This window comes from Choloepus didactylus, chromosome 2 (genome assembly GCF_015220235.1).
Source record: "Choloepus didactylus isolate mChoDid1 chromosome 2, mChoDid1.pri, whole genome shotgun sequence".
In the NCBI taxonomy this organism is placed as follows: Eukaryota; Metazoa; Chordata; class Mammalia; order Pilosa; family Megalonychidae; genus Choloepus; species Choloepus didactylus.
The window spans coordinates 172,655,875-172,675,511 of record NC_051308.1 but is presented as its reverse complement, the minus strand read 5'-3'; the positions used below and the strand labels follow the sequence as shown (position 1 = coordinate 172,675,511).

The window sequence follows — 19,637 nt, the reverse complement described above, 5'->3', positions numbered from 1 at the left end:
TGAGATTTGAGGTGTGTGCCAGGTAGGAGTATCAGAGGGAGAGGGGAGGGCTATGGAAAATGAAGGAATAACGTTGTTTTATAGCCTTGTTTAGTTCTAATCACTGCTGACCATCAGTTTATATTTTCTCGGGAGAGGAAATGTTTCCAGAAGCTCACTCTGCAGTGTTGCTTAGAGTTAAAATCAGGCTGCGGATGCTCATTAGTGACAAACTGTTCAATAATGTTCAAGCCTAGGGAAAAGGGAGAGTGAGAAAAACGAGCAAAACTGAAAATGAACTGAGGTAGGAAAATGGGAAGGAAGAGGGGAGACAGAGAAAGACCGACCATATGTACACATGTGTGAGTGACAGTGTGTGGAAAAGGGAAAGAGTGTGTGCCTTTAAGCAGTGAAAGAGACTCTCAATGTGAAAGTGGTTGTTAGAGCATGGGAGTGCCAACATGTGTGAGGATGTGAGAAAGAGTATGTGGCGGAGTGTGTTTATGAAAAAGCGATTTGTGAGGGTGAGAAAATGATACTGGAAAGGGGAAGAGAAACATGTATGTATGTGACAGGGAAGGAAAAAGAGGGGTGGGGAGAGAGTCGGGAAATAGAAAGGGAGTCAAAAGAGGGTTGACAGGGCACAGAACAGGGGCATTAATGAGGAAGAAAAATGGGGGATGGAGAAAAGGGAAAGCCTGAAGAGTGGAGGAAATGGGCTAAATAAAGGCGTCAGAAATTGGAGTGGTGGAAATAAAAGGAAAGAAAGAAAATGAGGTGAAAATAAAAGAGGAAGATAACAGAGAGGAAAACAGAGGCAACGCAGGGAAAAGACAGTAAGAAAGAAATGGAGAAAATGGAAAAAGAGTAAAAGGAGGGAGAAAGCCATAAGAGGAAAAAGGGAGAGCTGAGAGGAAAGAGAAAGCTGAAATTAACCCTGTGTCGAAATGGAAGGGAAAATAAATTGGAGTAGGGAGCCAGCAGTCGGAAAAAGTCGCTTTTGCTAGACCAAATTAGAAACAAACCTGATAAACTTGTCAGACTCTCCAAGAGTACACCATGACAGTAAAACAGAGATCCTATGAAGTAAGTTTCAAAGTGGCACCTGCCCCTCCTTCTAAACCTCACACTTCACTCATCCCGGGGCTACTTGGCGTTCTGGCAAAGTGCTTTAGCGTCACGAGTCCAGCTTGCTACCTGCCCCAGCGTGAAGGGGCTGGGGCTCCAGGAAGAGTCAGCGCCTGGATTTCTTTAGACGTGGTCTTTTGATGGTGATCACCACCAGCATTATTACTCGGTTTAAAAAGAAGGCAAGGAGTGTGGAAAGAGAGACAGAAGGATAGACTGAGACAAGTACGAAAAGCACGCCGTTTTTCCTACCTAAGCACCGCCGTGTCCCCTTTTCTGACCATCATGTTGTCCACGGCCGCCCAGGGGAAGTCCACACTCTGTCCAGCCGGGAGGCAGGAGGGCAGTAGGCAGCACAGGCTGAGGAGCACCGCCGCCAGCCACTGGTTCGAGCAACAAGCACCCTGCACCAACAGCATCATGTCCATCCCTGCTAGGGCTGCTCACTCTCCAGCAGCTTTCAGCTCGCACTCCCCCACCCTCTAGTGCTGGCGAGTCTTCCCGGGAACCAGGCAGCGCGCCACAGGATTTTTCTTTTTTTTTTTTTTTTTAGTGGGTGGGTGGGTTTCTTTCCTTTCTTTCCTTTCCCCACAAGTTGTTGGGTGTTGTTTCTCGCTATCTCTCTCTGTTTCTTTCTTTCTTTTTTTTTTTTTCTTTTTTTTTCCTACCTTCCTCCTCCTCTTCGCTTTCCCTCCCTCCCTCCCCTCCCACCCCCTGGCACCAGACTACACCTCCTCTTGGTTGCTTTTGGCCGCGTCCGGAGTGTGTCTAATTCTCGGGCGGCTCGCACACCATCTAGCGAGGAGGCGAGTGCGCCGGCGAGTGAGGGAGGAGGCGCGGCGGCGGCGGCGGTGGAGGCAGGGCGAGCGGCGGCGGCGGCTGCAATCGCAGCAGCAGCAACAGCAGCAGCAGCAGCAGCAGCAGAGGCAGCGCCGGGCTCAGCGGCGGCCGCCGGCCCCCGGGCTCGCGCGCGTTGCCAAGCGGCCGTTTCCTTAGCAACCCCGCCCGGAGACTGGTGATGGAGCGGAGAGGGAGGGGGGAGGACAAAAAAAAAAAAAAAAGAAAAAAGAAAGAAAACGAAAAAAAAAAAAAATCAGAAGATATATAACAGTTACACAAACTGAGGGGGAAAGAGAGATGCGTCGTACACAGAAAGCTTTCCTTTCTGTCGTATGCATAACAGTGATTTTTTGCTAGCAAAGTCTCTTGTTGGAGCTAGGGTGAGGAGGGCAGAGGGGTGCTTTCCTTTTCCAGCGCATTTTACCTCTCAAGGCACCGTAAGTTTAAAGTCCTCCAAGTTGTTGTTGGCGCCATCATGACGCCGGCGACTGTGAGTTTTTTGTTTTGTTTTGGTTTTTTTCTTTTTTACCTTATATCGGTGAGCTCAGTTCAGTTGACGAATGAACTAGTTCTCCGTTTACACCTTTTCAGAAATTAGGCAGGGACGATGGAAGGGGGCTGATTTTTACGGTGACACGCAGGGGTGCCAGGCTTGCAGTAGAATAGCTTGCATGGCTGGTAGGGTCAGTCAATATGGATTAGAGGACACCACCCTCTTTACTGTGCGTGTTGGCACTAAGTTGTTTGTGTGTATTGGAGGCGGGAGTATGGTCAGTGTGTGGGGGTAGCGACAGAGAGAGTAGTATGCGCGCGGGGATACGTGCGGGCGGTTCTGCACGCGCTGGGGGTGCTCGCAGGGTCCTGTGCGCGCGCAGCACGCAGGCGCGCTGGGAGGGATCCGACGGGTGGTGCGGGTATGCAGAGTCGGGAAGAGACTGCAATCAAGTGTTTTAATTGTGTAAAGCCAGGCAGTCCTCTTATGTAAGAGGCAGTTTAACCTGTTAGAGCCTATCAGGCGGAATGATCAGCGCATCCGTTTCAAAGCAGGGCAGAGTTATTGGATTTAACGAGTCACAAGGTTATATTTTTCAACAACCTCCAAACCAGGTTGGGCAGGCTTTCGTCTTCGCTGCTCAGAGCTGCAACCCCTCCTTCTTACGCCGCAGCTCCTTTGCCGCTCGCCGGGCTGCTCTGGATCGCTGCCCGGCCCACCGCAGCGTAGGGTGCTGCGCATGGTGTCGCCCCCTACCCATTTTTTCTTCTTCCTTTTTTGAACTCATTTCCAGATTCAAGATCCCTTAGCTATTCCGGACCATTTGCGGATAAATGCGAAAACCGAGGCCGGAGTCGATAGCAGTTACGCCAATCAATCTTGTTCAGTGAGGAATTTGGGAAGCAGAGCGGAAAAGTGAGGGAGAGAAACAAGTAATTAAAATATAAGTTCCCCACCCTACCCGATCCCGCCCCCATCCCCCCCAACTTCTGTCCCTCTTTAGCAGCCTTTAAAGAAGATTTTCTCCGCTTGAACACAGCCCTTCTTCCCTTGGAGAAAATAAAAAACGGAAAACCTCGTACATCCCTAACTCGTTTCAGTAACGTTAGCAGGATCCTTTGGCAAAGCGCACAGAAGCAATAATCTCTGCAGGGGTCAGCATCCGGCTTCCTCCCCAGACTGAGCTCTTTACGAAGCAGGCAGGGAGTCGTTTTGCTTGTCTGTAACGATGCTCAAGACGATTTTTATCGCTGCGCAGAAGAGTATATGGGGAAAGGAGAGGGTTCCCATCACCTGTGAATTCCCAGACTGACTGATCGAAGAGACCCTAACCAGCAACGCCTTCTGTTGAACTGACACTTCAAGGCTTGGCAATTAACTGAGGCTTTGCAGCAGGAGTTACCGATGTGATTAGTATTCAGTCTTAACTCTCAAGAACGGCTCGGAAATTGAGAATGCAGAGTATTCAACCGCGTTTTGAAACTTAGTAAAATGTTAGTCATTTTGTGGATGAATGAAAACATTTTCTTTACCGTCTGGTATGCTAGAAAAATAATTGTCAAATGACAGACTCTCGCTAATATTGATGCCAAATACCTAGATAACACTGTCATCTTGTTAACTGTATTTTTGTTACTCGCGTGGCATTACTGATGGATAAAGCTTAAATTTATCTAACGTAAGCGAGGGATTAGAAAAATTGACATGTCACATACATGGGCAAAACTATGCAGTGTTATTTAGTAGTTTTACTAGAAATAATCTAGATCCTATTGAAAAGAAGCAGAGAGCACAGCTTCCCGCATTGTGACTCGGTTTAGTGCTATTTTATGCAGAGATGAGGTGCCATTGTTTTCTAGTAGGAGCTATGAAAAACATCCTTTTGTAACTGCTGTTTCCCAGAGATCTGACTTCTTCAGTGTCCGCAGGGGAAAGAAAAAAAAAAACAAAACAAAAAACAAAACACACACACACACACCACACACACGACAAAACAAAACAGGAGGGGGGATTTCTGTGACCACGGATGGAGCTATGCAGCAATTTTAATATGTACAACAACCCTTCAGGCTTGTAAACAGAAACTGCAACCACTGCTATTTAAAGGCAAAGAGTTTGTTTTCCTTATTCAAGTTTTTATATCAACTTGCATTCACAGGTCATAAAGCACTTAGCTCTCACTATAGCCATCTAAAGGAAGCAATAACTAAACCTAGTAGATAGATAGATAGATAGATAGATAGATAGATAGATAGATAGATACTATTTACACATAGGTCACAATTCTTTAAAGTGACTAAAAGTGTGAGTGGGGCAGCCTCACTTACTACATGTACTTCTGCTGTCCTTCTGACCAGAGAGGAAAAAGATTTTAAAGGCTTTATGACTTTCTTTTCCTCTCGCCCTTTCTAAGGGCATATGTCTGAGAGGATTGTACAGGGTTTCCAGAATTTGCTTTTGAAGACGTTTATTTCTTCCAAGCAGAGGGTCAAATCCTGCCAGTCTTGGCTCCTTTTTGAGGGAAAAATAGAAAGAAAAAAAAAAAATAATAACAGAGAGACAGAGAAAACCTTCTGGCTCAAATAGCACTTAATTTCTTAGAATTTTTTTTTTTTTAAGAATCAAGAATAGGCCACAGCATGTTTAGAACTTTCTACATGGTGAGAGTTTGAATGGGCATAGTAGGATACTCTCTTGGTCAGAATTTTTATGAATTGATTTTGGAATTAATTAATAGTTTCTTTATAACCATATACCTTTACTCTGTTTTTAAAGCACAGTTTCTAATTTTTGAAGACGTGTGATAACCAGTATGGAGTTGGTTTGGAAGGAGAAAGGTGGAACTTTACTATGATAGATAATTATGCCATTATCTAGATTGGTTTACCCCTATGTATTTCATGCCTATATTTTGAATCACTCAAGGACGTTGGAAAGGCTAATGTTATAAGGAAGCTTCATAAGCTTCTTTAATAAGCTTGATTTTCATTTGACAAAACAAATTTTTACTATGGGGACAATTAGAATATATTTGCATTTGCTTTTTGATAGTGAATGAGTAAACCCAGCTTCATCTTTTATACTCTTACTGTCTAGTCATGAGAAATTTCAGGCAAGACAGGTCCCAAGACTTAATGAAAAGAATGAATGAGAGCACTTTGTAATACCCGAAAGTCAGTCAGCGAACTGTTATAAACAAGACATGTAAACAACAGCTCTCTGACTTGAGCCATATTTGATTCTCTATTTGAATTAAGCTGACTTAAGCTTGGAGCACCTACCCAACTAAAACTGACCTATAGTAATAATTTGCAGGCAGGTCTGTGTGAAAACTACAAAGCTCAGGAAATATGTGTGTGGAGGGGAGGATCTTCCAATATAGAAGGGCTTCTCAAGACCTCAGCCCTGTTGACATTTTGGGCCAGATAATTCTTTGTTGTGGGGATAGTCTTGTGCATTGGAGACTGTTTAGCAGCATTCCTGGCCTCTACCCACTAGATGCCAGTATCACTCCGCCCCCCAGTTAAGGTAACCAAAATCTGGCTCTTAGCCACCTTCAGAATTTGCATCTGAGGCAAAACCAGCCAGTACCAGGCTAGTCTCTCAGTTTTTCTGCCTTCCTCTAGAATTTGCCCCAGCAATTTTTAAGGTTGTTAATCCTTTAATCCCTTTAATAAACTGGTTTTTTATTCGTCTCTGGTTTTTAATTGCCCACAGTGGTAGGTCAGTTCTAATTCCCTAGTTGCATGACAAAATGTGGAAGCTCCTCATTATTTCTTTTTTAATTTTTTATCTTGAAATGATTATAGATTTGCAGGACACTGCAAAGATACTACAGAGAGGTCCAGTATAACTAGCACCGGTATCCCCCAATGCTTACATCTTACATACAACAATAAAATACAAAAACCAATAAATTGACTGGTAAAATGTGTGCCTGTGGATCTAATTCCTTTTATCAGGTGTGATAGGTGTAACCACCACTGTAATCAAGATTCAGAACTATTCAGTCACCACAAGGCTCTATTTTGTCATGTCTCTTTATAGTCACACCCACCTCCTCTTCTTAACCTCTCCAACAACTGATTGGTTCTCCATTTCCATTAGTTTGTCATTCTGAGGACATTATAAAATGGAATAATGTAGTATGTGACCTTTTGAGACCAGCTTTTTTTACTCAGCATAATGCCCTTGAGAGTCATCCAAGTTGTTTCTTGTATCAGTATTTTCTTCCTTTGTATTGCTGAATAATCCATGGAATGGATGTACCGCAGTTTGTTTATCCATTTATGTATTGTAGGACATTCTGGTTGCTTCCAATTTTACTATTACAAATAAAGCTGCAATGAACATTAATGTGCAGGTTTTGGTGTGGCACATAATTTTTCACTTTTCTAGAATGAACGCACAAGAGTGAATTCTGGGTCATATAAGTAAGTGTATGTTTACTGTTTTGTTTTATTTTCTTAGAAATTGCAAGACTTTTTCAGAGTGGCTATACCATTTTAAATTCCAAAAGCAATGTGTGAGAGATTCTGTTTCTCTGCAGCCTTACCAGCCTTTCATATTGTCACTAGGTTTTACTTTTGTTCTTCTGATAGGTTTGTAGTGATATTTCACTGTGATTTAAATTTGCATTTCCCTAAGGACTAGTGATGTTGAAAATATTTTCATGTGCTTATTTGCATCTGTGGACCTCTTCAGTGAAATGTTTCTTCATGCCTTTTGCCCATTTATTGGATTGTTTGCTTTTCTTTTGAGTTTTGAAAGTTCTGTATATATTATAAATATGAACCCTTGTTCAAATATGTGTTTTGCAAATATTTTCTTCTGGGCTGTAACTTTTCTTTTCAATCTCTTAACAGAGTATTTTGTAGAGCAAAAGTTTTTAACTTTAATGAAGTCCAGTTTATCAATTTTTTTTCTTTTTATGGATCATGTTTTTGATATCATGTCTAAGAAATGTTCACAAAGCTCTGGGCCCCAAAGATTTTCTAGATTTCTTCTAAAACTTTTATAGTTTTCCATTTATACCTATGACCCATTTTTAGTCCATTTTTGTACCAGTTGTAAGGTTTAGGTAGAGGATTTTTTTTTTCTTTTGCCTTTGTGATGGCCAGAATTTTCATACTGTGTTGAATAGCAGTGGCGAATGTGGACATTGTTACCTCATTACCAATCTTTAGGGGAAAGCATTCAGTCTTTCACAATTAAGTATGATGTTAACTGTAGAATTTTTTGTAGATGTTGTTTATCAAATTGGGGAAGTTCCCCTGTAGTTTTCTGAGAGATTTTATGATAAATGGATGCTAAATTTTGTCAAATGCTTTTCCTGCATCAATATGTGATTTTTATGTTTTAGTCTGTTAATATGATGGATTACATTGCCTGAGTTTTGAGTATTTAATCAGCCTTGCATAACTGGAATCAACACCAGTTGGTCATGGTGTATACCTTTTGAATGTGTTGAATTCTATTTGCTAATATTTTGTTAAGGATTTTGTCTATATTCATTAGGGATATTGGTTTTTAAGTTTTGTAGTTTTGTAAGATTGTGGGGTTTTTTGGTAATATCTTTGCCTGGTTTTAGTATTAATGGCTTCATAAAATGAAATGAGACGTGGCTCCTTCTCTTATATTTTGTGTAGATTTGATTGTGTAGATTTCAGATTGAGTAGAAATTGATGTTAATTTTTCTTTAAACATTTTTAGAATTCTACAGTTAAATCACTTTGCCTGGAGATTTATTTCCCCAAGTTTTAAAAGTACAAATTCAATGTCATTAATAGTTAAGTGACAATTCAAATAGCTTATTTCATATTTGTTGCATTGTAGTAGTTTCAGTTTTCAAGGAAATGGTCCATCTCATACAAGTGATCAAATTTATGTTTGTAGAGTTGTTCATAGGGTTCCCTTAATATCCTTTTGATGTCTTCAGATTCTGTAGTGAAATCCCTACATTATTTTCTCTCTTTCTTTGTCAGTCTTCTTAGAGGTTGGCCAATTTTATCATTCTTTTAATATGTATTTTTGTACATTGATTTTCATGATGTTTTTCTGTTTTCAAATTAATTGGCCTGCTGTTATCTTTATTTCACTCCTTCAGGTTTATTTTGCTTTTCATTTTCTAGTTTCTTATAGGTAGAAGCTTAGGTTATTGATGTAAGACTTTTTATATATAAGCATTGAATGCTTACGTTTCCCCCTCAGCTCTGCTTTAGCTGCATCTCACATGTTTTAATATGCTGCATTAAATTTTCATTCAGTTCAATCTCTCCTGTGTTGATTTTTCCTCTTTGAGGCATGGATTGTTTAGAAGAATGTTTTTTTCGTTTGCAAGTGTTTAAAGATTTCTGTGTTATCTTTCTGTTACCAATTTCTAATTTAATTCCTTTATTATTACAGTACATACTCTGAATGATTTCAATTCTTATAAATTTGTTGAGGTTTTTTTTATGACCAGGCTATGGTCTATCTTGGTATATTGGTATATGTTCTGTGTGTTCTTGAAAAGAATGTGTACTCTGCAGTTGTTGGACAGAGTGTGTTCTATAAATGTTGATGAGATCCTCTTGGTTTATAATGTTGTTGAGTTCTTCTATACCCTTGCTGATTTTCTGACTTGTTGTTCTATCAGTTTTTGCTGTCAGAGGGCTATTGCAGTCCCTCTTCAATATGTAATTGTAGATTTGTCAATTTCTCCTTTTAGTTCTATCATTTGTTAATTCATATGTTTTGCAGCTCTCCTATTGGGTGTATACATGTTTAGGATTGCTCTATTTTCTTGATGAGTTGATACTTTTATCATCATTTAATATTCCTCTCTGTCCCTTTGCTCTGAATTTCCTTTGCTCTACTGTATCTAATATGAATATTCTCCCTCCTTTCATTTGATTCATATTTGCATGGTATATCTTCTTCTATCCTTTTACTTTCAACCTACCTATATTTACATTTTACATGAGTTTCTTGTAGACAGTATATAGTTGGATAATTTTTTTATCCGCTCTACCAGTCTGCATTGTTAAATTGGCATATTTAGGCTATTTACATTTAATGTAATTATTTATGTTAGGGCTCCAGTCATCCATTTTATACTTTTGTTTTCTGTTTTTCACTCATTTTTTTCTCTGTTTTCTTTTCCTGCCTTCTACTGAGTTATCTGAACACTTTTAGAATTTCATTTTGGTTTATTATGTTACTTTTCAGTATATCTCTTTATAATAGCATTTTTGTTGTTGCTCTAGGTATTACATAATATATCCAGAACTCATCACAGTTTACTGGTATCAACATCTAATCATTATTACTGAAGTGTCGAAAACTTGCCACCCTTTAAGTCTCTCTAGCTTTTCCATTTATAGTTTGTCTTAAATCTTCTACATACATTGAGAACCACATCAGATGATATTATAAATTTTGCTTAAATCATCAAACATAATTGTTAAACTCAAGATGAGAAGGGAAATTTATTGTATTTACGCATATATTTGCTCTTTCTGACTCCTTTTATCATTTCCTTTCTGTTTATAGAACTTTCTCTAGCCATTCTTTTAGGGTAGGTCTGTTGGCAATGAATTGTCTTAGTTTGCCTTCATCTGAGAATGTCTTTATTTTCCCTTTATTCCTGAAGTATATTTTTGCTGGATATAGGATTCTAGGTTGACAGCTGTTTGCTTTCAGTACTGTAAAATGTCTCACTTCTTTCTGGTCTCCATGGTTTCTAATGAGTTATCTGCTATTATATTATTTTTGCCCTCTAGATAAGGTGACATTTCTCTCACACTGCTTTCAAAAATTTGTTTTAGTGTTTAGTTTTCACATAAGTTAGAATTTGATTTGTCTTGGCATTAATTGTTTTGTATTAAAATTGTTTAGTGTTTGCTGAGCTTTATGAATCTATAGGTTTATGTCTTTTGCCAAATTTGAGGAATTTTCAGCCAGTTTTCTTCAAATACTTTTTCAAGATCTGATCTTATACTTGAAAAACCCTGAGAAATCAAGGACACACCTACTTGAGCTAATAAACAAATTCAGCAAAGTGGTGGGATATAAGATTAATGCACGTAAGTCAGTAATATTTCTGGACAGTAGAAATGACATAACTGAAGAGACACTCAAGAAAAAGATTCTGTCCTCAATAGTAACTAAAAAAAAGTAAGTACCCAGGAATAAACTTAACCAAAGATGTAAAAGACCTCTACACAGAAAATTACATAGCTCTACTAAAAGAAGTAGAAAGTGACATAAAGAGATGGAAAGATATTCCATGTTCATGGGTAGGAATGCTAAACGTAGTTAAGATGTCAATTCTACCCAAATTGATCTACATATTTAATGCAATTCCCATCAAAATTCCAACAATCTACTTTACAAACTTGGAAAAGCTACTCATCAAATTTATTCGGAAAGCAAAGATGCCTTGAATTGCTAAAAATATCCTAAAAAAGAAAAATGAAGAGGGAGAACTTATACTCCCTGACTTTAAAGCCTATTATAAAGCCACAGACTTCAAAACATCATGGTATTGGCACAAAGATAAGACATACTGATCAATGGAATCAACTTGAGAATTTGGAAATAGACCCCCAGATCTATGGTTGACTGATTTATGGTAAGGCTCCAAAATCCACTGAATTGGGACATAACAGCCTGTTCAACAAATGGGGCTGGGACAATTTGATATCTATAAAAGAATGAAAGAGGACCCCTACCTCATACCCTATACAAAAATCAATTCAACATGGATCAAAGATCTCAATATAAGAGACTGCACCATAAAAACTCCTAGAAGATAATGTAGGGAAACATCTTCAAGACCTAGTATTAGGAGGTTGCTTCTTAGACCTTACACTTAAAGCACAAGCAAAAAAAGAAAAAAATAGATAAATGGAACTCCTCAGAATTAAAAGCTTCTGTACGTCAAAGGAATTTGTCAAAAAGGTAGTGAGACAGCCAACTCAATGGTAGAAAATATTTGGAAACCGTCTATCTGATAAGAGACTGATATCTTGTATATATAAAGAAATCTTACAACTCAATGACATTAGTACAAATAGCCCAATTATGAAATGGGCAAAAGATATGAAAAGACATTTCTCCAAAGAGGAAATACAAATGGCTAAAAAAACACATGAAAAAATGTTCATCTTCACTAATTATTAGGGAGATGAAAATTAAGACCACCATGAGTTATCATCTCACACCAATAAGAATGGCTGCCATTAAACAAACAGGAAACTACAAATGCTGAAGAAGATGTGGAGAAATTGGAACTCGTATTCATTGCTGGTGAGACTGTATAATAGTTCAGCTACTTTGGAAGATAGTTTGGTGGCTCCTAAGAAAACTAGGTAGTGAGTTACCCTATGATCCAGCAATTTCTCTTCTTGTTATTTACCCAGAGGACTTGAAAGCAGTGACATGAGCAGATATTTGCACACTGATGTTCATAGCGGCATTGTTCACAATTGCCAAGATATGGAAATAACCTAAATGTCCTACATCAGATGAGTGGATAAACAAAATGTGGTACATACCTATGATGGAATACTATGCATCAGTGCAAAGGAATGAGATTATGAAGCATATGACAACATGGATGAAACTTGAGGACATAATGTTGAGTGAAATAAGTCAGTTACAGTAGAAAAGGTATGTTACCACTAATTTGAACTCCGAGAAAAATGTAAAACAAGTGTATTATATTATATAATGTAGGGGACCTAGAGATAGACAGCAGGTAGTGAAGGGGGAATGATAATCTGATAAGAACAGATAAGATATTGAGGGTAATCTTAATGATATGGGAATGCTCCGGAATGACTATGGTTCCTTAATTTTTTTGTGGTATGTTAGGAGCATACTGGAAGCAATGGAGTTATTTCATGATATTTGTTTTTCTTATTCCTTTGCTGTATTTTATTTGGAAATGTTTGTTTTTATTTTTTGATAAAGATAATTTAAAAAAAAATACTTTTTCAGTCCCACCTTCTTTCTCCTTTATTTCTGATACTCCAAGGGTAAAAATGTTAGATTTTTTGTTATAGTCCTGCAAATTCTTGAGGAACTATTCATTTTTTTTTTCAGTCTGTTATCTCTTTGTTGTTCAGACCAGGTGATTTCTAGTCTTCTGCTTTCAGGTTTACTGATCCTTTACTCTGTGCTCTCCATTCTGCTGTTGAGCCCATTTATTGAGTATTTTATTTTTGTTATTCTGTTTTTCTCCTCTAACATTTCCTTTGGGTTTTTCTTTATATCTTCTATTTCTTCCTTGCTTTTTGACTATTTATTTTTTTCATTTATTTCCAGTGTGTTCTTTATTGTTTGTTTAAGAAATTTTGTGATGGATCCTTTACAATCCTTGTCAGATAATTCTAATATCTGTGTCACCTTGGTTTTGGCATTTGTTGATTTTTTTTATCTCATTCAAGTTGAAATTTTTCTGATTTTTGGTATGGTATGATGAGTATTTTTGTTTTTTATTGATATCTGGATATTTGGGGTATTATATTATGAAAATGTTTAAAGATTTTTCTTTTAGCAGCCATCCTCTGACACCTTGTGGGGATAGAAGGCTCTACCTCATTAGTGCCAGGTGGAGGTGGAGGCCTTACTTGGCCTCCATTGACACCTGGGGAGAAGGAGCTCCATGTTACTAGTGGAGCAGGTGTAGAAGTTCAGGTTCCCTGTTAGACCTCTACTGATACCACCCTGGCTAGGAGAGGCTGTGCTCTCCACAGGCCTGCACTGCACCTGTGGCAGGGGATGTGGCCTCCTTACTGAGTTATGGGCAGTGGTTAACTTTCTGACTCTTCACTAGGTCATCTCTGAGACCACCACAGCAGTGGGCAGGGAGGAGGTGCTTCATTACAGCCAGGTGTGGATGCAAGTGCTGGCTCTCCATTTGGCCTTCCCTAATAACACCTCCACAGTAGGGGAAGGTTTGGGCTGCTTGTTGCAGCCTGGTGAGGGTGGAAGTCTGGTCTTCTCCTTGGGCTTTTGCTGGCAGGGGTAGGATGAGGGTGCAGTTTTTTACTAGAGTAGAGTGGTTAATATCTAAAAGCTTTATGCCTTTCTAGGCTGTTCTCTTTCTGGTCCTTTTGTTATAGAGCACAGGCTTTTGTGATTTTTTTTTTTTTTTTTTTTTTTTTTTGGCTGTGCCTGTTGTCATTTCTGAAACTGGCACATAAGAAGTGAAACAAAAACCCAGGGAGCTCGTTGTTGCGTCATTCCTTGAGTCCTCAGATCCCTAGCCACTCTGCCTTTTTTCCTCCAATTTTCAGAATTTTCTTATGTTTGATATTATGTTATATATAAATAGTATTGGACATTAGTCAGTATTCTTAGAGGACTTAATGGGAGGAATAGAGAAAGGTATATCTATCCCATCCTTCCAAATGCATAACTCCCATTAATTTTCAAAAATTATAATTTTATTGACTGTAGTAAGCTCTCTTTAGGCTTTCCTCTCTTCTTTATCAGAATGTTATTTAACTGAGCTTGTTCATTTTCACTATAAATACTATTCTTAGAATTTAATGTAAGTGATCTGTACAAGAGAAGCATAAAAATTTAAGGAAGAAACTTTTAGTATATCATGAACTCTCTTAACTATGGAATTCTGACCCAGTTAGTGTTTCAAAAAACACCAGGATGTGTTTATATGAAAACACTGAAATGGCTGTTTATATTAATCTAAATTTTTGGCGTTTCTGTAACCATTGTTGATTGTTTATGTCAATCAGTTAAAAAAATTTGTTTGCTAAATAAGTAAATGGCGAAGATGGCTACATTTAGTGGAATGACCTCATGGTCAGAAATGAAGGAAAAGTGAAATTTGTTATGGATGCATGTAAATTTAAAATCAGTATTTTAGGTTAAATGATAATAATAACTGGAATGAAAACTGAAATAGTGAACAAGATTTCTCAATTCTTTCAAGTTTTACTCACCAAGTAGTGAAGCACGAAAGACAAATCTCCTCCCTTGGACTATATTCCACCTCTTGCAAGGTTTCTGCCAAAATAATTGGATGGAATATGCCATGGTATGTTTAGTGATTAAATGAGATAGATGACTGCTACCTGACCACAGATGATCTAGATCCTATGCCAGCAGAGGGCAATTACTGTTGTGCACACAGTACTTAATCTCCATATCTCAATTATTCTGAGTAGGATGACTGGGCATGAGCTGTCCAATTAGGTATTTTTTGATTATTATTTTTAAAATAATAGCTAAAAAGAACAGATCGTTTAGTGTAAGTGACAGATAAGTTCAATTATATTTTTCTTGGAGACTATGGTGAGAACTTATTTGAACTGTGAGGTGAGGCTTTGTATACATGGATAGATTATGTATAAGAGACAAAGTATCAAAGCTGGCTTTATAAGATTAGAAGAATTAGAATTTCCCTATGCATACAATCTTGGTAGGAAAATAAATGTTTTCCTTTTTTCCTGGTACATATCCTTTCTTAGTGAGTAGACAGACACACTTTATTCACACATACACATACACTTTATATATAATGCAAGGTATTTAAGAGACTGGCATTGGGTTTGAAAAAGAATGGAACCAGTGAGAATAATTTTATAACTGAGACAAGCCTGCAGTCTAAAAGATATTTGCCCGCACCCCATAATTTCTATATGAGGCGTGTAAATGTTTAGGTCTTAGAATAAATAAAATTATACTCTGTTTCCATAGTAATAATCTAGGAGCTACACTTAAACTAATCTTTTAGTTTTAATTGGATTTATAAAGTAAGAGTTATCTGTGATCATTTATGGGTGATCTAATTTTCCATTAACCAAAAAGCAAAAACAGATGCTATCAGAAACTCTTAATGATACTTAGTTCTGGCTCCTCTAAGAAAGTAGAGAAAAAATATGGCCAGACAATAGCTAAATTTCGTGTAATCTGATTTGCTCACTTTTCCCAAATGCTTTTTCTGCTGCCCATATCACCATTCAGAAACCAATTTGGGGATTCCCAAATGACTCATTTATCTGGATTATTAATATAAAATGATTGTGGGGTTTTTTTGGTATACAATCACATAGATTTTGGAGACTGAAACCAACTATATTTCATTATGGCTGATTTTCTAAGGCTCCACACAGTTTTAACTGCAGAATAGAGGCAGCAGCATGGAAGTGATGATAGATCAATATTTTTTATAATTATTTAGCAAATAATTTTTATTCAAATTTATTGTGATTCTACCTCACAAATGTGCTTATTTCAAAACATTTTGTTCTAAATGATTAGTGATTTCACTAAATTATCTTACAATCTGAGACACCATTATCAAGTTTTAGAAGAGGGCAAAGAGACTAAATATAGATTCCACATCAGGAAGATTTAAGGCAAAACAGATTAAATGTATGAAAAAAATGTAATATAAAACCCACCACAAATACTCACTGAGAACTTAGTACCAAACACTGTAAGTTTGTTTTGCATTATATCATTTTATATAATATTATTTGATATAATTGTATATTATATATATTTTACTTTGGAAAACAAACTGTATATGATAAACAGCTTGAAAATGCATTTATTTAAAAATATTTGTTGATCATAGCTGTATTGTAAAACATTAAATTATAAAGCAATTTAAATCAACAAAACTTGTTTTAACTTCTTCTAAAAGTTATTTTTGTCTTCCCTTTTTAGCTAAGTATGATAAATTTATCATTATTGGCTCTTTCATGATTAAGTCTCTTAATGTATCTCAATATTATTATTCTAAGTATAAATATTGTTTGAAATAAGTTTTATTGAGTCTATATTAATCACTAAGATGTTTAGTAGAATAAATACTTAATATAGCTTTGCTTGATACTCACCATTTAGTGGCAAAAAGTTATTGAAAATTCTCCCCCTCTACTCACCATCCTTTTGTAGAGTGATGATTCTCTCTTGCCTAGACAGCATACTGGTCTTCAAACATCCCTTCTTGTTCGCTTACAACCTAATCTATCAGAGTGTTCTTTCCAAAGAACAAATATTATCATGTTACCTCTTAAACTCTTAAACTGGGAAGATTAACCAAAATCCTTAACACCGTCTTCAAACTGCAGGGTCTGTTGTCTTTCCACCTCACCAACATCTCCAGTATAGTCCATGGTCTACTAAGTCTCTGACTTGTTGACTGCTGATTTCCCAGAGTTTTTCCTAATACCTTACACATAGTGGGTGCTCAAGAAATATTTGTTGAAAGCATTAAAGAATGAGTGCATGTAAATATTCAACATGTAATATGTCTAAGAACTCTACAAGGCTCTAGAAGAAAAGAACTCAAACACACACACATCTAAATAAGTAACATATACAGTTTTAATTATTAGTTGCTCAGATTTTTCCACCTTTAACATGAACATACGTTTGCTTCCAGGGTAGGAGCCCCAGACATGCAAACAAGAATTGGACACAAACAGTTGCTCCCATAAGAATGAGAATGACTCTGGATGGAGCAGGTTTCCCTTTGGTAGCTGTCCCAGTTTTGACCCAGGCTGACCTAAAGAGTCTAACTGCCTCATACATTCTTGTCTCTTTTTGGGAGTTTACAGCAATAGTGACAGAAACAAAGTGCTATGGCACACAGAGGACTTTTCAATGAAGAATCTTTATATTGGAGATAACATCTGAGTTCCGCCTTAAAGAATCAGTTAGGGCATATCAATAAGAGGAGGATACGAAGGGCTTCTAAAAAGAAGAAGCATCATGGGGAGAAGTGGAACTAGGAAAGCAGTTTTGTTAGGCTTGACTATAAAATGAGTGTTGGAAAGGAAGTAATATACAGTAATGCAGGAAAATAGCTTGGAAAAGGTTGTGAAGATGCATAAATGTCTTCTAAAAGAAATGAGACTTTATAAAAACTAGGAAATTATCAACATATTTTAAGTAGATGAATAACATGATTACCATATTTTAGGAAAATAATTACAGCCATAATGTGAAATATAGATTAGAAATGAAAGGTTGTGGAAAAGGTAATGAAGGGATTGGTGCAGTTTTCCCATATTTTTAATGAAAGACATTTATTTTAGTTTTCTATGTAGGAAACAATACATATCCATGAATGTTCCCATTTATACTATAAATTGACTTCTGTATTTATAAACTGCTGGTTTGTAAGGCAATGCTTACTATCCAATATTTCTGTTAAAACTATTTGGTGATTCTAGTCATGTAGAAAGTCAACAAATAGCTTTATATTTTATATAAATATGTGAAGGAGAAAAACATTAAAAACAAAACAAAAACCCACTTGAGGCTTACGTATGTATGAATACTGCATAACCAAAGAAATGGGTAATTAAAAAACAAAAAAGGTATGCAACAAATATAAATTAATCAAATAAACCCCAAATGCAATAGTAGAATTAAAATCCATATCCAACTTATTAAAAACACAAAAACAAACAAACAGTATTGACATTGCATAAACTGAATCAGTGATGTGGAGGAAAAGCATGACGAACTCTTCAAGTGCCAGAGGAAAATGAAAACGTGATTCATATTAAGTATTATATATGTGTGATAATGTTGGCATAATAAATAAATGAGAGAAGAGTTAGTCAAAAAGTGGTGATGAGAAATTTTGTTAAAGAGTAAAAATAGATCCTTATCTTAAACACTGTACTCTAAAAGAAACTGAAATTAACTAGGAACAAATAGAGGGGGGTATTTACCCAATCTGAGGTTGGAGAGGATTTTTAAGAATATAGATAATAAAAAATATCAAAAGAGAATAAATGAAAAGTTTAAGTGCATATTTCATTAAAAAATTACCATAAAATTGTAAAAGAAAGGGAAAAACTGTGAACAATTATAGGAAATGTTATAATAAAATCAATTAATTACAGGCACTGTTTAAGATCCATACTTAAGCAACTTAATCTTCATAATAATCCTATGAGTTAGGTACCATAAATAGCCCCATGTCACAGAGGTGGAAACTGACATATAGTACTGGAATCTGAAATGAAGTGATCTGGCTTCCAATCCTGCATTTGCTTCCTCACTACTGTTCTATTTCTACAATTTCTTTTAGTTAAGACCTCGGTTTAAGTTACAGAAAACAACTAGTGCAACATTTTTAAAAGAGGGTGAGGTTTTCCATATGGACACTGGCTCTGGCTTCTCTAGGTTTTCTTCCTGCCATATGTTTTCAGTTCCTTGGATCTTACTTGTAGCTTAATAGATCTATTCTCTCTTCCTTTCAATATTTCTCTCTTATGTGGAGCAAAGTTCCACTCACATACATACCGTATGACCCCATTCAGAAACCAAAGGAAACTTAAGATATTCAGATCCAAATTCCTTATAAATAAAGGGAAATTATGCATATTTTCATCTATCTTTATTGTCTATCATCTGTCTATCTTCTATCTGTTTCATACACACAAATCCTTCGTTCATATACCAAAATATTCGTTAACCTTGTCTCTCAGTGAAGGGGATAAATATTTTTCTTAGTTTTTTCCTCATGCCTTTCTGTATTTTCCAATTGTTCTAGAAAGAATGAGAATTTCTTTAATAATCATATTTAAAATATTTTAAAATTTATATTGCAAGAAATTATGGATTAAAACCTCATCAAGATACCATTCTCAAACACAAATACTTATAAGGATCCAGAAAAAGTTAAAAGTTTACAACACTACTAAAACCTAAAGCTGATGAAAAGCCTGATGCCAATATCAGAGAGGTATCTCCAAAACTGTAAGAAATATAAAACTGATTAAAAATAACCAACAAAAGACTTTCTCAAGTTTTATCTTATGAAATAAGACATTTGAAAAAAATAGATGATAGAAATTCTACCCCCCATGAGAAACTTAGGTTTTATGACAACCAGAAAAATAGGTAGCAATCCTGCTGCTTCGTAGGTTCTTATTTTACATCTTTTTTTAAAAATTCTTTTTATCAAAAGAAACTCATCATAGAAAATTTAGAAAATATAGATAAGCCAGGAAAAAATCCCATGATTTAACTATCATGACATAACATTTTAGCGTATATTCTTCCAGAAGTTTTTTCTATGCATGTATATTTACTAGTTATCTAATGCTTTGTAACTTAATAATTTATTAACTGACACAGTTTCTGTGGATCAGGGATTTGTGAGTGGCCTGGCTGAGTGTTTCTGGCTAAGTTCTCTAATGTTGCAGTCTGATGT

The 19,637-nt window shown here is 36.7% G+C and overlaps 1 protein-coding gene across 2 annotated transcripts in view; it reads right to left on the bottom strand.

Annotated features, from left to right (window-relative positions):
- NEGR1 (neuronal growth regulator 1) overlaps positions 1–1,725 on the bottom strand; it is a 904,198-nt gene extending 902,473 nt beyond the window's left edge. For both annotated transcript variants that reach the window (XM_037826916.1, XM_037826917.1), the window contains exon 1: positions 1,360–1,725. In XM_037826916.1, coding sequence (XP_037682844.1) covers positions 1,360–1,535 — 176 coding nt within the window. In that variant the 5' untranslated portion in view covers positions 1,536–1,725. The remainder of the gene's footprint in view (positions 1–1,359) is intronic.
- Between the last annotated feature and the right edge of the window lie 17,912 nt (positions 1,726–19,637).